The 19,136-nt window shown below is 38.3% G+C and overlaps 1 protein-coding gene across 7 annotated transcripts in view; it reads right to left on the minus strand.

Annotated features, from left to right (window-relative positions):
* Positions 1–3,144: 3,144 nt before the first annotated feature.
* ADD3 (adducin 3) overlaps positions 3,145–19,136 on the minus strand; it is a 96,523-nt gene continuing 80,531 nt past the window's right edge. For 6 of the 7 annotated variants that reach the window (XM_071563434.1, XM_071563431.1, XM_071563436.1 and 3 more), the window contains 13 exons: positions 17,743–17,881; positions 16,255–16,406; positions 16,063–16,143; positions 14,890–15,039; positions 13,856–13,999; positions 13,669–13,767; positions 12,516–12,698; positions 11,121–11,378; positions 9,960–10,079; positions 8,590–8,679; positions 7,240–7,360; positions 6,243–6,338; positions 3,145–5,531 (listed from right to left, as the gene is read on the minus strand). In XM_071563434.1, the coding sequence (XP_071419535.1) occupies positions 5,233–5,531; positions 6,243–6,338; positions 7,240–7,360; positions 8,590–8,679; positions 9,960–10,079; positions 11,121–11,378; positions 12,516–12,698; positions 13,669–13,767; positions 13,856–13,999; positions 14,890–15,039; positions 16,063–16,143; positions 16,255–16,406; positions 17,743–17,881 (1,932 nt within the window). In that variant the 3' untranslated portion in view covers positions 3,145–5,232. The remainder of the gene's footprint in view (positions 5,532–6,242; positions 6,339–7,239; positions 7,361–8,589; positions 8,680–9,959; positions 10,080–11,120; positions 11,379–12,515; positions 12,699–13,668; positions 13,768–13,855; positions 14,000–14,889; positions 15,040–16,062; positions 16,144–16,254; positions 16,407–17,742; positions 17,882–19,136) is intronic. The other variant, XM_071563437.1, reaches the window with a different exon arrangement.

Here is a 19,136-nt window from a genome sequence, read left to right on the forward strand (position 1 = left end):
CAGAGATGCTTGCCCTCACAGAGACCTTGCCCTCAGCCTCCAGCTATCTGCAGCTCAGGGACTGAGGCTAAGATGCCAAGTGTGCCTGGCAGAATTTATCTGCTGCAGAGCAAGAAGACATAAGCAGGCCAGCAGTGGCAAAGCACATCATTCCCTTTTAAAGAGACATGAAAATTTACTACAAACTGCCAAAATTGGTGTGATTAAACTTGCAAAGCAGCAAGTTTTTCTAATACTTCCTTCACTGTAAATCTTTCCAGAGACATCCTCTGTGACTTCTGATTCTCTGCTCACATACCCACACTGCACCCAAAGGAGAAGACCAGCAAGGCTCTGCCCCAGCCATAAGACACCTGAAGCTCTGCTGCTTCTCAGTCAGCCCTGTCCCACTGCACACCTTCCCCTGAGGTCTCCTGTTACTTCTGCCCCAAACAGTCAAGACATGCTGAGAGCTCTCTGCCCTGTGGGTAACACTGCTAGAGAGAAAATATTGAACATAAGGATATTCTTCTGCTCAGTGGAGTGAGTTTGTAAGTGCAAAAAACTTCACCAATCTTCTTAGCTAGTTGCAAAAGTGCAAGAGGATGCAGGGAAGCAGAGGAATCTTGCTTCCCAGACAAAGCCTGCTCCATTGCTGGATTTTGAAATGAATCAAAATAGAAAATGAGTCCAACAGCCAGATGTCTGTTTTCATCTCGCTGTGCTGGAACTGGAATAAAGCTCACAAAATCTCCAAAATACCTTCTTTGAAAGCGCTTTGTTAGTGGCTTTGCGACTGCGGGGAGCGAAGGCAACAAACGTGAAGGTCTGATGCCACCTAAAGGCAGCTTGAATTTTCACCTCTTAAAGGCTGTTTGGGACTCAACCACAATTTCAACACTCTTGTTCGCCCTCTAGTTCTCATCATTGGCTTTGAGGTTTTTTTCTTGTAAGTTGATCAAACTTGACTGAAGCTGTCCTTACAGTGTCTTGCTTCAAGTGAAAAACATTTGGGTGTGTTTGCATTTACTGCTGGCAAATGTAAAAAGTACAGCTAATGTACTCAAACACTTGCAGAGAGCAAGGCTGTAGAAAAAGAGAGATTTCTTTGTATTATATTCTGTCAATCTTTTTGCTGAGAATCCTAAGTTACTGATGTCTTTGAAATAGAGATAATAAAATTGTGACCAAACACTGAGCAACCTTTTTATTGGGGATGGGCTTTCTACTATTCCTCTAAGAGTTTGTGCAAGTTTGACCAAATTGCACCATCAGAGCCATGCCCAAGCTGGACTGGCTGTGCTCCAGCTGCCTCCATGAACCAGCTTCTAATTAGTGCCTTTTTAAAGAGTCCTCCACCTCATTTAACACACTGGACCTCTGAAAGTACAAACACCAACTCACGCCACAATCCCACAGGGGAGGGGTCGTATTTTGCTCCCAGTCTGCAGGCAGGGAGAGGAGCAACATCACACCAGAAGTTTCCATCAGACCCATGGGCACACTGTGGGACACAGTGACCTTTGTCCCTGTCCATGGCTACTTCACAGTACATCCTATTTGAGAAGTTTCTACAGGCTAAAATAGTGAAAACTCAAACAGTTTTGCAAACTGGATATCTAGAGAATAGAAAAGCCTCAACTACAGGGCACCAAACAGCAATTTTTGCTATGTGCTCAACAGTGTACAGTGACTCCACTGGCAAGGCAGGGAAACATTGGTTAAAATGGCCTATTACAGCCCCAACCATGTCATTATTCTGTCTTCTTGTGAAGTCTAAAGCCTGATAGCTCATTCTGCAAATTTTGCAAAATCTGGTTTGCTATGTAACACATCTCCAGAACAGGTGAGAGTCTGTAAAAGACAATGGCAAGTGATCACCCGGATAACAATACAGACTTCAGTATGGCTGTACTTAGACAGAAGTGGGGCAGAAAGACGTACAGCTTCATAAATACTTTTCCTTTTTAATGTTCTTGGATGGTAGCTTGAACGTAATTCTTTAGCAAACACTGCTTCTTTGTATTGCGCTCTCTTGGGTTAAGCAGCCTGACAACAATGATTATTTCCTGTCAGGTCAATGATAGCTCATCTTTCCAAGGGCTCCTTCTTCCCAAGATTTAAGCCTTAATCTGTTATGCCTGTTATGAACACCTACTTTATTCCCATACTTTGGCTTGTAGAATCTCAGATCCTTGTAACACTGTGAAAGAGCAAGATTTAGGTGAAAATGAAGAGTCTGATGTGGTTTGCAGACTCTTGGGAATAAAGACAGTTCAAAGAAGAAACAACAGATGTACTTGGCCTTACAGTGTATGCTTCTCTGTTGATACAGTGTCTGCTTTGACGTTAGTGCAGCACTAAGTGGACTGCAGATGCTCCTGGAGACAAATGATAGTCAGAAAATTACTTAAATCTTGGATAAGATTTATTTAAAATGCTAAACCAAAATTATCCTCCCCCACAGGGATGGAGTTCATGAAACTGCCACCAGACTCAGAGGGCTGAATTTTGACTTTCTCGTAAACAGAAACAAAAGGCTGATTTGTGTAAGGACAGGGAAAATAAATATTTGTGAAGTTCTTAAAGATATTTCACAGACTTGATACAGCAACAAAAACATAACACTGCATCTTCTGCAGCCTCAGAGGCTCTGACATATACCATATGCTGGCAAGGGCATGAGACAGATATCTTCAAATAACTTCGTATTAAAAGACTTCCCTACAGGAAAATCTTGTTTTCATTAATGGGGGGTTGGGTTGGGGGGGTGGAAGAGTAATTTCTGCAAGCTATTTCCCTGCTCTGTACTTACACAGCACTTAAACCACCCCAGTCCCCCGTCCCAGGCCATCACACATAAGCCCATGATGCTGCAGAGCAGAAGAGGCAGCCCAGGTCACCTGGTGCTCAAAAGAACTGCCTGGCAGTGCCATGCGTTTACCACAGGTCTGTCCTATTTCACCCCCAGGATCTGTGACAGAGAGAACAACTGCTCAACAACAAGATCAGGGTATTTCCTTGCACAGATTTCAGGACAAGCACAAGCAAGAAGCCATCTTCAGAACAAACTCTAGAGAAGCAACATGCATAATCAGAGCATCTTCTCTACAAGTGAGAGATGTAAGAGGACTACAGGAACAAAAGGCTGCTATATGCAATCCATCTATTTAAAATACTGTTTATTTGTGATTTAACATTAATTAGCATTACATCTATGAGCAATTTCAGATAACATTTATATATTTTCCACAGGACACAAGAGTTGGCTGGCTCATTCTTTATGCCAAAGCAAGTAAATAGAGGCATTAGCAAAAGGTGCAAATAGTTCACGGTTGCATTTTAAAAAATATTTATGCACATTGCATTCATTAGATACATTTTTAAAAAAGTTATGAAAAGCGTAGTTCACAGGTTACTGTTTCTACATATGTTGTAATACAACACAAATAATGTAGAACATGAAAAACAAAGTAAGCAACTGAAAGTTTCCACTATGATTAAAAACACTGATTCCAGTATTTAGTGATAGCTAGAAAATTGTTTCCAGGATCCATTCCAACATTGCATTATCACACTTACACGGTCAAAGCTAACCAGCCCCGAACATGCTATAATCAACATTTTTGCATGCCAAACCACTCTCCAGCCATAATTAACAATTATATATTGCATCATATTTCAACCGGCAATTTGGGAATCACATGGATCTTAAAAATGTACTTCCTATTGCGATGACTGATTTACAGACATTTGACACAGCGAAGAAACCCCTATGTTAATTTCTATGTTTAGTTTGTATTTACAATACAGTAAAAGTACTAAAATGACAATACAAGTAAAAATGAGTAAGTGGCAGTACCACCCTTACCCATGGCACTAGGCTCTGATTTGCTCTGGGTTCGTCCAAAGGACAACACAGATTCACAAGACCCTTTTACAATTTGAATGAAACAGAATTAAAAACCCAAAGTGTTGCACTCTGTATGAATCCATAAAAATTATTTAAAACACCTAATATGGAAATGTCACTCTGCTGATTTAATAAAAATATCCCGCAATCCATATCATATATTTAAAAAAAATAATCACCGAGCTTTTACTTTCTTTGTCTCCTCCTATTTTCTCGCTATTTCACTTTCCCTTTTAACAGTTTTATTTCCTTCATTTGGTTATGTTAAGAGATTATTTTTCTTCATTCATTAGCAATACCATGAGAGAAAAAAGGAACAACCCATGACTAATTTTTAAACATGAATCCAGTTCAATTTTATATGTTTTTATCCTTTGATTTCTAAGTCCCTGGATTCCTGAATTATATTTAAGTATACTCTAAACCAAGCATTCTTAAATATACTCTAACTATTAAACGCTTGGTTCACATGCTTATAATACCTTTATACTGAATGGTATACAAACATTTGAACATATAAAATCTTCTTTTTGTTTTGCCAGTTAAACTAAATTATCAATGTTAAGTGTATAAAATCCCCCTTCTTGAAAAATAAGGGTTTCCCCCGCCCCAACTGATAGAATAAAAAAGAAGTCTTCAAAAATTATATTTCACTAAAATGAAATATTTGGCAAAAAAGTTATTGAATAATGGAATTCTTTAGACATTTTGTATAATTCCAAATAAACTTTCTCTTACACAGTTTTCCCCCTAATATTATGTGCCAGTGTATAATATTTCTATATGAGCTAATCTTAAAAAAGATTTAAAGGTGTGCTGTTAATATGTACCCACTCAAACAGGGGTACAGAAACATAAAATACATGGTCAAAAATCACAATACAAAAATGTATGATCTGGTTTCCAAATGAGACAGCAGTTTTAAAAAGTCATATGATCACTCAACAGTAACTTTAATAAAGACTTTAACTATACTGAAAAATTTAAGGTCTGCAAAATACTCCAAGCAGAACTTGCTGCTGTATACTGTGATGGTATTTGACCTTGCTATGATGGTAATTGAGCACCTGCCAGTGTAGTTCTACATGAAACTAATCAATGTTTCCAGCCCTCATAGCAATTTTGGACACAGTTAAGTGAGAGATGAATTAACTTTCAATTAACATGAAAAGTTCTTTTTTGTCTCTTTGTTTTTGTTGGTTTTTTTTTAAAGCAAAACATCTTCCAGTTTCTCTTTGTCTAGGTTAAAAGTCCAGTTACTGCACACCCCTAACACTATGCTGTTAATGGTCAACTTAAACGTTTAAAATGTGCAATGTCTCCTCACAACTGAACTGCACTTAAGCTTCTACTTTCTCCTTCTTTTTACTCTTTTTCAGGAAGGATGGGGTGCGGAATTTCTTCTTCTTCTTTGATGGGGATTTGGAAGGTGACCCTTCAGGGGACAGGGCCTCTTCTATCTTTTCAGAGCTTTTGATGGTAATCTCTACGCTCTCCACAGTACTCATGGTTAACTGACTGACCCTCCTGGTGAGATCATCTTCCATGTCATGTGCATCTTCCTTTCCATTCACCACCACAACTGGCATCTCCACAGATATTAGGTTTGCATTCTGGGTATAGAAGTCCTCGTGGTTTTCTGAAAGAGCAAACGATTTTGTAATTATTTATCTACACTATCATGCAAAAAAACCCCCACTATTGAAACAAAGTCTGTGAGTCTGGACTGTGATCCAAAGAATGACACCCCAAGTGCTTAGATGTGGGTTGTTTCCCCTTTATCCACACTCTTCATTGTTGTAAGCAGAAATAATGTGAAAATGTCACCGAAGGAAAATGGGCTGAAAAAATCTAACCTTATCTCTGCCAGGTGCATATGCAGCTCAAACTGTATAGAGGATGCACAAATACAGATTACATAGCATACACATACAGTCTCAAGCACACTCAGAATTACATTTTACTGCAAGAGACTAATTTATTAAAATGCAGCCATTCCATACAGAAGTCTCTGGAGAACTTCCCTTTCAAAATGCCTACTTAGACTTTGCTGGAAAAATCTTAGGCAAAAAAACTCACCTTAACATTTTCAATAAAATAAAAGTATAATATCTATTTCCTCCACATGATTAATATCTAAGTTTCAGCATGCCCCGTGTTGTTTTCTGTTTGTGAGAATTATGTATTAGAAAAAATTGGGGAAAACCGTTTTCTGGACAGTCCCACACAGACTTTGTGAAAGAGGGCTCTTTTTGGCTCAGTTGACATCATGCAAGTGTAGGAACGCAGCAGGAGTGGATGACTCCAGCTATTGGAGCCATTGGCATTGTACAGAAATTGCATGGAATACCTTCTAATTTTTCTGGGACATTTTGCGGGGATTGAGTTTGTGACTGAATTTGTGACACAGATGAACCGTCATCTGAGAATAAATCCTGTTCAGCATCTGCAGGACAAGACTGGAGTTAGTAGCCATGCAAAAGTGAAAGTCAAGCAAGACTGCCAGTGCTAGTGCTACAAGATTTACAGCTCTGCTATAGCATTGCCTTGCTCATGCTGATAACACCACTACGCTAAAATACACATTGAAACTCTATAGAATTATGGATTTACAAGCTTTATCTGCTAAAAATCATTGTGTGTTAGTTCTTTAATAGAAAGCATTACAAAGGGTGGCAGGGTTGTATTTCCAGTACCATGCCCCATGGTTTTTTCTAGCCGTATGTCACATAATGCTGTTACAGACAGCTACTATACTATGACCTGAATGTGACACGTAGCAAAATTGGTTTATTACACAGTATTAATGAAGAAGAATTCATAGTGTTATTGTCAAAAAAAATCAACATGGAATTAGTAATTCTCTATGGAATAGTAGTATTGGAAGAAGATATAAAAAGTGAAAGTAGATGAGTCTTGCACACTGGGAGAACAGAAGAAATATTAAAGAAGCCAAGACCAAACAAAACTTTAGCTCAGTTGGGCACAGACTTGAGCAACTTCATCTAACTTTAATATGAACTCTGAGGAAGAGGTTGGACCAAGATCACCTTCATGGACTCTCCCGCCTGAAGTTATTCTATGATACTGACAAGAAAATTCATCATGATGAAGTGTGTTTTGTCAACCCCATTTCTGTGCAAACCTTTCACTGCTTCAATTTTACCACTAACTAAAGTAAAAGAACAAACAACATTTAAAAAAACAATTCTACCACCTTAAGGAACTATTAGCTCTGAAGTAATTGTATTTGCTAATAATTAACAGGTATACAATTTTTACAGTAGGTATTTTTCCACTCATTATTAAAATGTAAACCCCAGAACAATTTAAACCACACCACTGACCTTCCAGCCCTTGCTGCTTGCGCTCAATTGTTTTCTTGTACTCTTCCAGTTCCTTTTCAGTGAGATGGCTGAATGGGTTGGGTGGTGCCGGCGGCGCGTGCTCGTCGTCAAACTGCATTGGCTGGAAAAGAGAAAACCACAGAATTTAACAGTTAAAAAAAAGAAGCAACAAGCAAGATGTACAGCAATAATGTCTCTCTTTTTGGCCAAAGTTTGGTGACACCAAACTGGCAGGGAACATAACATAGACTTAAAACCAGATGCATATGAACAAAAATTAGCAGATCTAGTAGGCATTCTCAGAGTAATGAATACTGACTGCTGAGCTTTAAATCCCTGTCCTTTTGCAGTAGCAAAATCATTAGCTGGTGTTTTCTTAGTTTGGTTGCTTTGGTTTTGGCTTTTTTTATTCAAGGGGGGGACAACTTCAGAGTAGAGATCTGCCTCAAGAGCTTAACTTCCCAGAAGTTAAAGTCCTTTCATACAGTTGATCCTAACAGAGGTTAAAAATTAAGGTTTCCCTATTTTCTACAAGTGCTCAAATTCTAGGATTTTTTTTGTAGGAAAGTAACTGTGCTTATGCTGCTCTTTAGGAATCTAAGGAGAAGGTCTCCGAGATGAATCTTACAATGACAAATTTAGAATTATTCTCATGTTGAAATAAAACTCATCTGCAAAATATTCTTTTTGACTGAAATAAATATGGAAACTCAGTGTTACCTCGAAACAATATGAGAAACAAAATGATAAAATAAGATGTACTAACTCATGCATAGTTGGAAACTCCTCGATGTACAGATTTGCAATTAAAATTCATCACAGTTTGTTGGATAACCTTATTAAAGAAATCTCTACTGTTTGCAAGTAAGTATATTCTATTCAAGAAAAGATTAGTGTGGACAGGCAAGAAACTGGAAATCCTCCAGCCCAATAGGAAGCCTGTTTCTAATGAAACCTGTGCCTTCTACATGGTCACATCCCACCTTTTAAACTCAGTTATTTCTGGGCCTCAATTACTGCCTTTAACATCAGTTCCACAGACTAATGAAGATTATTTTTGGCCCCATGCATTGCAAATTTCATCCTCTCTCACTTAAATGGTGTTAGACAAGGGTCCCACTTCATTAATATTAATAGAAACAAACTTCATATGCATATCTCAATTTGAAACCAACACTTTAAACTTTGAATATGGAACATGAATAAAATGCATCACACCTCTGAAATCTAAAATTACAATAATTGGTTCTAATAAATCATGTAACAAGAAAATGGTCCAAACTGACATTTGAAAGACAGGCAGCTGAGTAATCCAAACAGCTGTAAATTAGTGAATTATGTTGTACTCACTGAACTTGGCTTTTTATCCACAACAATCCCTGCGAGCAGCTGAGACTGTGGTCCTGCTGTCTTTAGGTCATACCGGTTTTGCTCTCTTATCTATACAGAGAAAGTAAACCAGGTTAGAAACAGATATTTTTCTTTTACAAATGCTATGTCCATGAGCTTTGCAAAGCCACTAAACACAGGTAGCAGTGCACTGCTGGAGGATCAAGCTGTATGCTGATGCATCTAAAAATTACAAACTCTTCTTCCATTTCTGAATACACCGTATATGTGGTTTAGCTTTTCCAGTCCTCCCTAATACCCACCCTAGTCCCAGTTCCTGCACTTCACATGAACCAATACTTAAAAATAAGCGCCAAGGAATAGTCTTGGAACCTGTCCTCTCTACCTAATATATGAGACATGTTCAGCTATTGGGGAGAAATCTACAGTCACAAAGTTTGGTAAAGCTTTTCCTTCTATGAATTGCTTATTATTTTTCCTAAGCTAACAGCCCTAGCTTCAAATTGTCAGTGCTTAAGAGACTGACAGATCAGATAAATATAAATACCAACACAGATAATATAAAAAAATTCTACTGTAGAAAATTAGGAATAAACTATCTAGGAGACAGTGACATGCATGAATTTAAAAATCATTGCCTGGGACATGGATTACTAATCTCTACATGATTAGAGGGTGCCTTTCCAGTTCTGAGGAAGAGAGTTGCTCCTTCTAACTCCACTTCAGTCCCCAAGGATACAAATATAGTGCTTTCCACGAAAGAAAGAATACTTAACCAAATTACAAATGTCCTGAATATCTGTTAATATAGTTATGCTGAGGTTGGAGTATTAGGTCAGTCTGGTAGTTAGTGTCTTATGTGCTGGAAGGGAAAAGCAGTGAGATATTTCTGTTTACAGAGAGGTCCAACAATAATCTCTCATTTTCTTTTTTTTACTGCCATTAGAAAGAAGACTGCATCACAGAAACTCCAGCCTAATAAGCACTAGGCAAATTAAAACAGAGCAGAGCAAGATTAGAGTCTGAGATTGAATCAGGCTGTAGATGACGCACAGCAACTTGGTTTGTGTTGACACCTAATTATCCACTAAATATAACACTAAATAGCAGGGATTACCATTTCCAATCTATCATCATCCTTCATGAGACTATTGCACTCAAAATTTAAATACATACATTGTATATGTATCTACAGAATTCATGTATATCACACCTTCAAATACATGCCAAAAATCACATACAATGTAAGAAACTTCTTCATAAAATTAAAACATTTGAAAATGTTATTTTACTGCTCTGCTGAATCATTACTTGAACACATAATTTTACTTGGAAACGTTACAATTTTCAATTCATTACACTTCTTTTACCTTATTTCTCTTTTCCAACACTTCACTTGGGTTTGTGTTTAGAGGGACAAATTGGTTTGGATCTTCAATTTTGATTGGCGTTCCTCCACTAGTCTTGGAGGAGTCATCAGCTTTCATCCACTTACAGAGGCAGAAAAAAAACAAGAAAGAAGCTAAAACCCCCAGCATGATGGAGAGGAACAACTCTCAGTGTTGTCTTACTGCTAAAGAAGAGATCTAAAGAAAGGACTTTCTGACTTTATATTCAATTCCACATGAAAACCATAAAATAATCCCAACTCCTCACAGGTTTAGGTGTTTGCCCAAGAAGATTTAAGTTGCCTTGAACATGTATAATTAAGATTACTTTTTGTAAACACGGAAATACCTCCCTCAAAAACACAGTATTACTGCGTAGTAATGACACTGTATTTAGGAAGGATCCAGAGCCTTTGTTCAAGCAATCAGCTTCCACATCTGCACATTCTGACTGCAGGGTTTTTTCCCTTTGTAAGCAGGGTTTCCCTGTAAACTTAAGTTTAGCAATGCGCCAGCCTGCCAGCAGGAGGAGCTGATGCTTTTATAGTTGTACTCTGCATCTGGGAGCAGTCAATAGCAAATAACACTTTGTAGTCCCCACGAGAGACACCTCTCTAGAGGCTGGAAACTACATAGAATCCTCTTGGTGAGCTGCAGGAGGGGGAAAAAGTCTTGATCGTCATCAAAAGCCATAGCATGAACAGATTCTTGAAAGCTGTTTTTAGCAAGCTCACAAACAGGAAAGGGGGCAGCTAGAGATGAATTAGAGCCCGTGTCTCCCCTGTGTAAAAAAGAGAACAACCCCTGGGTGATTTAAAACCTTAATATGTTTGGTGAATAACTAATAGCACAAAAAGATTCAGTAGAAAAAGTGATTTCTACCTCAGGAATCAGAATCGCTAGTAATAACAGGCAAATCCTTGTTACAGTTTATCATAAACTGTTACTCTTCCAAACAATTAACCCCCTCCCCAGACAGAGGGGACACTTAATACCAATGTGATTAAACCACTGAAAAGCCTATTTTAATTTGCTCAATAAACTTATTTCCTAATCCTGTTAAAAGATTTCCTCATATAAACTGTGCATAATTTACTTTCAAGTAGCGCAAAAACCAAGTGGCTGCCCAAAATCTCTACCTACCGTGATCTTAGTCCTGGGACTGGTTTCCCCATTCCAGGACTCCTCAGGCACATTAACTTTCAAGTATGTGTTTGGAGAGTTCAGCCATCTTGTCTTTTCTCTCTGTTGCCTCTGTGCAAGGAATTTCAGGGGGGAAAGTGGGACTGTATCATCGTCAAAGGAAAAGGCAGTCACAGTGGCTGGAATCTCGACGTCACTCTTATGTCTGGGTTTTTCCCTGACTAATGGTTGCCTATATGCATAGCCAGTTCTGTATCCCTAGGGAGGAGAAAAAAAAGAATGTATTTTAAAATAATAAAATAAATGGAATTATTTATTAAAAATCAGAAAGAGGTATCCAAAGAAGTAATGGATATTTTGTGCTGCCCTATATGCATTAAGCAGGTCTATTGAGCTCTTCAGAGAACTTGTTAGTGGTGTTGTCCATCATTCATTCATACTATTTACATTCTAGAGATGCATTTACAACACAGTACAGCAGCAGTTGAACAGGACCCCACTCTCACTTCACCTTCCTCCTGCCTTCCCAAATGGGTGACCACCAAAAGATCCCCTGCTCAGGTTATGATCCAGGCAGCTTTAGTTAAGACATTTATATGTCTTGCACAATGGCACATCCCAGCTCATGACACTCCATTCCTCACTCCACTGAAATGGAAGGCTTTTCCAGAATTCACAGAGCAGTGAAACGGACATTTTGAAAAATAGAAAATTATCATCTTATTTCCTAATCAGATACTGATTTGTGTTGGAAAGGACCTTAAAGACCATCTAGTTCCACCCCCTTTGCAATTGGCAGGGATGCCATTGACTAGGATCAGGCTCAAAGCCCCATCCAGCCTGGCCTTCAGTAGTTCCAGGGATGTGGCATCCACAGTTTCTCTGGGCAACCTGTTTCAGTGTCTCACCATCCTCACAGAAAAGAATTTCTTTCTAACATCTCATCTAAACCTACCAGTTTAAAACCATTGCCCCTTGTCCCTCTCCCTCCTTTTTGTAAGCCCTTTTAAGATACTGAAAGGCCTCAATGAGGTTTCCCTGGAACCTTCTCTTCTTCTAATACTAGAGTTAATAACAAAATATAGAGGGAATCTGCCATGTCTATTTACTAGGTGGTAATTACAGTATATTTTTACCATTAAGATAATGTAAAGAGTAAATCATGTTTGTAAGATGGTTGGACAAAATTGCAGTTCTAAGCCTTATCAAGACATAAAACCATTGTCAGAAACAGTGACAAACTAAACCAGGCAGAAGAGATTTTATATATACTTACTCTGTCTTCATTTTAAAAATCACAAAGAAACCAGAAAAAATTGTTTGCTTTGCAGAAACCAACCCTGCATTCAAAAGCTTAGAGGGACTACACGGACATCACCATCAACGTGCTCTCACCAGGTTGTCGAGCATCCTCATGAGTGCTTCAAATTCTTGCTCCCCAACCTTCCATTTTTGTTGTGAAGCCATATTGACTCCACCTCCTCCCATTGCTGCCACAGCATGTGTGGAAGGCTTGAACTTCTGCAGATCCAGTAGTAGGAGATTGTCTATCCCACCTGCTCCAGCTAATGCATGAACCTGGAAACATCAATGACTACTTAATTTGTGAAAAAGCTTTTTTATTCTCTGCTTTTCTGAATTCACAGCACAAGCATGGTTAAATACAAGCTGCAGTTATTTCTCAGGCTTGTTTTCTACTGCCCAAAAAATGTATTAAAATACAAGTGACTGTTATGGAAAGGATTGCCCCTTAAAAAGAGTAGATACAAATACTTGCTTTCACAAAATTAAAAACCTTTCATTTTTATATCTCTCTCAAAATGAATGAATGACTGAACTCAAAATTAATGGCAGAGCAAAGAAGGAAAGGAGTGTGAGACTGAACCTCCAAACACCTCCTTGGAGGACAGGATCACTGGAGAGCAAGCAAAAGCAATGTGATGAAGTTTCTGGGAATGGGCTTAAAAGTTATGAAAGGTGAGGACACTTTCTCTTGTCTCTCTCCATAGGTCATAGATAATGTCTAGATACCTACCAAGGAAGTTAGACAAAATGGAAACAACTGATTTTGGGACTGAAATGATTTTTTAAATACACCAACCTCTTCCATTGCTCTGAAGACCTTTTAATTTGGTTTTACAAATCTCTGATCACAGAGACAAGCTTCTTTTCTAGTCACAACATTCAGCTTCAACAAACAATCTGGCTCTTGAGACCTCCTGTCACACCTCCACATGCAGTGAGTGCCACCAAATCTATTAACCCACAGATTCTCTGCATGGAGCTCGCTCTGCACAGCATGGAACAAAACCCATACCTGTCAGAGTGTAACACCACTGAGACTGTGTTGCTCTTCCCAGAATAGTATTTGTGCTGTTCCCTCTGTGTTTTCCTGATTATTCCAATTTCCCTGACTTTGCCCTTACTTACATGATTACTATATTCCACAATCCAAAACATTGTGTATCATTAGAATTGTTCCCATCTGGGATGTAACCTATAACTCTGCAGCGTGTTTGAAATTAAATACAGATGAATTCTCTCTTACCTGTGTTTCACAGGCCAGTTGCACATTGAAAATATAGTGGAATGCTTCTTCCAGTGTCTCTCCTAGTGCTACCACACCATGGTTTCTCAAGACTAATACCTAGTAAATGAAGACACTAATGTTAAGTGGTAGAAACTGGCGCAGGACATGAACATTGTTTATGAAGAGCATGAATAAGGTTGAATACCTTGCAGCTGGGTCCAAGAACTTTTTGAAGCTGAATTCTCTCTTCCTGTTCATCAAGAGATCCCTGGTAGTTGTAATAAGCAACATCTCCCAGAATCAGAGCCTCTTGTGATATGGGAAGGATGCCACATTTCATAGACGAAACCTGTTTGATCAAAATGAAGTGCTGATAACTAGGAAAAAATGAAACTCTTAAAATCCACATCTCAACCACCCAATCTTTAGCAGGGTGTGCTTTTGTATCTTTTCTGTAAGAGGAACAAACTCTCCACAGTGAAAGCTTAGAAAAAATCCCTCCACAAGGCTAGTTTCCAATAGGGTGACAAAAGTGGTGCTACCCAGCCTAGGCACAGACCCATTAGAGGAATATACAAATTATCCCAACTGAGTTAATTTTTGTGAATTTTATCCATGTTTAATTCTCAGCATAAGCTTACTTAATGCTTTTCCTTTCTTTCCCACATTGATCACTTCAAAAAGCTAGTATAAAAAAAGTATTCATCCCTTTTTTTGTCTGTAGTCAAGGAATCAAAATATTTTTAGATAAAATAGTACTAATTTATTTATTTCAAACCAATTCTTTCAAGCATCCTTACATTTTTATCATTACTATATAAACCATTTTAAATTTATGTTAACTACAACATTTTAACAGTAAGGCAAATCCAAAGTGAGCATAACTACTAATTAAACCACTTAAAAAATGGAGCTGTATAATGCAAATTATGATGTGTACAGCACAATATATTGTCTACGATGCTCTAAATGAAGCATATGTAAACTATACACTTTATAAACTTCTCAACTTGAGTATAATATCTAAGCATCAGTTTGTTCCTATCCCATTTCACTGTGGTGGCTCAGCCCTCCTTCTCTGCTTATTTGATAACCTCAGACCCTTCTTTACCAGTGTAGAGCTGGTATTAAAAAAGCAGATAAAACTGCCATGAGCAGTGATTCAGATTCAGAAATACACTTTTAAGTTCAGGAGGTGAAGCTGTTTTCTCTCGCTCCCTGTGCCATAGGCAGACTCACTGCAGCTGTTGCAGGGGTGTGGATGTGGATCACACATCTGACGTCGGGGCGCGTGGAGTAGATGGCCACGTGGGGGCTGAATCCTGCACTGTCGATGCTGAGAGCTGTACTGCCCTGGTCCACCACATCTCCGAGGATGTTTACTTTAACCTGAAAGAGTAAAACAAACAAATGATATACAGAAAGTCTGCGACAACTTCAATTGTCTAGAAGCTACGCTGCCTTTCTTGTTTAGTACCAGATTTCCTCCTAGGTATTTAGGGCTCAGAGCACAAAAAAAGTAGGAGAGTAGCTATGAATCTGTATGTCAATAAACCATCCTGCTGTACAAACCCTTGCTGGTTATTGGAATCCAGCCATGGAAGAAGTAAGGATAAGACCCTGATGCAACATATATTCTGCTTCAGTCTAGCTGGCCTTTCCCAGTTTTTGACTTTCAAAAATGAATTTCATTAGCATTTCCTACATTTTAAATATCAAGAAAATTCAGCCCCTGAGAAATTTCCAGTAAAAACATTAAATGCATAAGAATTTTCAATTTCATGGGAACATTAACAATTCCTGGATCAACAAAAAACAACAGCAGGGTCCTATCTCAAGGTATTTTAGTTACTTGTTTGTTCAATCTGGTACCCTTTTCACCTGGAGGTCGTTTCTTTAGAGGTATGTGCCTGACATGAAGAATGTATGGAAGGTTTTGTACTAAAAGATGTGTGATTTAGCAGCTACCATTGCCTAAATACCAGCTTGTAACTTTACTCAGCTCATTTGTCAGGCCTGGGGAAGACTATTCAACTTTATTTCCCTACTTAAAATGTGAAGAGCTGATTCTACTAACATTTCTATGGTGTCCTTTCATATATATTATCACACTTCAGGTTATAAAAGGCTCCTGCTACAATGGGACTATTTGATGAGCTTCATCAGACAGGAAAACCAAACTTTGCTGCTCCACATTGAAGCTGAAGGCAAAGCAACAGAAAGTAAAGCTACACTCAAGCAATGCTGAGAACAAAGGATGCTAGTATCTAAACATTTAATCAGCTTTTCATCTGGTGGGTAAATATTAAGAAACCCCATGCTTATAGATTAAAAGTCCATTTTAGCAGCCACAAAAGTATTTTAGAAAACAGGTTGAGCCTCACTGGTTATTACAGCAGGTGAATCACGTACCAAATTGGAAGCTGAAGCTTCAGAAAATGACAGACCTCTTGGAATGATTAGAATATGGTCATGTTCTTTGCTTACTCTTACCTGCAAAGAAGGAAGAAAATGGATTACTGATCTAATTTACATTATTCAGTGGGAAAACCAATTTGAATAGATAAAATTATAATGAAAATTTATATTCTCTAAAATACTTACTGAGATATAGGCATTTGGCAAATGTGCCCACCCGAACAAGTCAGCCAATCTATATAAACTGGCTAACTTGCAACGAGTGAGTTTTTCTCCCTTAACAAACGAGGAGGTATCTATCCCAGGTAGGTCATTGATGGGTGTAATCATTCCATGGCCTGAAAAAAAGACAAAAATTGGACAATTAAATAATTTCTAGCTGCGCCATGATCTTCAGGTGCAGTGCATTTAAATGGTTAGCATAGCAGTACCAGCAATTACTAGACTGGAACTTCACTGCTGAGGTTTCTAAGGTTGCTAGTGAAACATCTATTACTTTTTTCACTAATGAACTATTTTTATATGTTACTTTGGCTTTTTTGTTACAGAAGAACATACTCCTTAAAGATTTCTGACACCACTATAACTAATTTGAAGAGTTATCTGTCTTAATACTTTAATTCAGTCCTAATGAAGAAACTAGAATGAATGCAAGAGTTCTTTAAACTTTATACAGAAGGGATCACCTCTTAACAGAGAAATCACAAAGATCAATTTAGCTCTTTGACTTGTGACTACACAAACACACCCTTCTCCCCTTCATAAATGCAGGATATCTTTTTGACAGCTTACAAGCTTTGTTTACAGGGACAGTTACGACCAGAAGAGGTAAAAGCCATTTGGTTTTCAACAGCCAGTGTATGCACTTTGAGATCAGTCATCACTGTCTCTGGGCAAAGGCAGCAGAGCCAACAGCTGGACACACAGTCTCAGTAAACAACCAGAGTTGTGAAGATGAGACTGTTTGGGCTCTCCGTTATTAAAGGAACTCTGAAGCACCATTTTGGGACCAATTCTCAAAAAATTATGAATGCTGACAGCTGCCACTGTGCTTCAGGCTTGTAAGCTCCCATATGATGTCCACCCACAGAACTTAAATTGACTTGAGTGTTTCAGTGCTTCATGACTTGGAAAGAACTTGAGTGTCAACTGAAAGATCCCAGCGTCATCTCTGTGACCAGAGTGCAGACTACAAGCTGTTTTTAACTGTGGGAACTGTTTGTGTAATGAATCAGTTTGCCAGGGTATTCTTCCCACCTTGGTTGTTTTTTATTTTAGTAACAATTTGTATGCAAGAGTAGAAAAATAAACAATCTGAACGCAATGTACTTCACATCTCAGTTATGCTTATGTTAAACTGCTAATAATAACAGGACACAACATTTTGTTCTCTATCCCAGTTTAACTTTTATTAGCAAATTATAGAATAACTGAGTGTGAGGGTTTCAACTGTTTTGGATATCATTACACAAATCAAGGAATTTGAGAGAAAGAAGCCTAAAAAGGCAAGTTAAGGCCACCATCTGTACTCCTTCACAGCTGAAGAAAGCTCTGACAGAATTTGTATTCAAAGAAAGTGGAGATCCCAGCATAGCACTGCTAAGCCCTGGTGACAAAAAAAAAAGAAAAGAAAAAAAAGGGAAAAGTGCAATTATATATGTATAATTCACTTACTGAGTGGAGATGAGGAAAAGCCTGTAAAAGTGCTTGCTGTAATGTATTCAGCGATCTGCTGTAATGCAAGCAGTCCAGTGGGGTTATTGCCCTTCTTCATCTGTTCTTGAATAAGGCATTCCAAATCTTCTCTAAAAGCCTGTAGAAACATTTGAGAATCCTCAAGGAAACCTGGCTTTGATAATCATATTTCTGTTATAGGTGGGGCTGGTAGTTTTGCCTCTTATTATTGTTACATGAAACTTCCCTCTAGACCTTGTTTTTAGCTGCTTATAACTTTGCCAGATTTAACCATCTGACCTAAACTTTGTACAGTAAGTATTGAAAACTTGGGGGGCAGAAGGGAGGAGTTTGGTCACAGAAGATTAACTATTTCCCAATACAAGACAAGATAGAGTGTATTTTTGCAAATGATAAAAATAATTTTTATCAATAATTAAAGTGTTGTCCATATTTTGGACAAGGTACTTGAAATTCAATCAGGACGTTGCTTTTCCTGTTGGATATTTTTTAATACTGTAATCCCTCTGAAAATCCATCCAAATTTGATAAAGTTAAAAACAACTGGAAAACTGGAGCTCATCCATGCTGAAGTGTTATTACAGACATGCAAAAACCAGAAGGAATGCTGGGATGCTATCTCCTCTCTATTTCTTCTCCCACAGGGAAAACCCCTCCCTTCTTTCTCTGAATAAAGTGTCTGCAAGCCCAGGAGATAAACTCTTGCAGAATATATCATAAAAAAGGTTTTTGTAGTATCAAATTTAATATACTATGCACTGTGGGCAAAGCCTGTTCCTTTGAGATGACAGGCAGATTATCCCCTATCCACAACAAATGCCTGTCCTAGGACTACTCCAGTCTTGACGTTTCTTGACTAAGTAAATTTTGTTCCTTCAAACTTCCATTATAGGTTACATTTTCTACCCCCCCTTTATATCTTGGCAGTATCTTTCAGCTTTTGTCCAAACGAGCAGTACCCAAAGCTGCACAGAACACAAGCTGAGGTGTATCAGGAACAATCCTGCCAGTTCATTCCAAAAAGACATTTGGTGTCTTTACCATGCAGCTGGCTTCCATTATAACTCCAGGCTATTCCCTGTGTGCAATTGCTCCTTTCAGTTTGCCTTCCTTAGCAGGGTACTGGCTCTCAATTAAAAAAAGAAACTAGTTCTCTATCACAACTGTGATTTCTTCACAGAATTTTAATTCAGGCCTTCAAAATGCCCACTTCATTGGGCAAAATCCACCAATCTCATAACAGTCTGTTCATCAACAGGTTTTGACTCTGTAAGACAGAATGTTATTGGACCCCCCAAAAACATCCTCAGGACTCTATTTGACACAGCCTTTCAGTTGGACAGTTGAACCTCCATAACTGCACTTTAATTACC

This window comes from Pithys albifrons, chromosome 9 (genome assembly GCF_047495875.1).
Source record: "Pithys albifrons albifrons isolate INPA30051 chromosome 9, PitAlb_v1, whole genome shotgun sequence".
Classification (NCBI taxonomy): domain Eukaryota; kingdom Metazoa; phylum Chordata; class Aves; order Passeriformes; family Thamnophilidae; genus Pithys; species Pithys albifrons.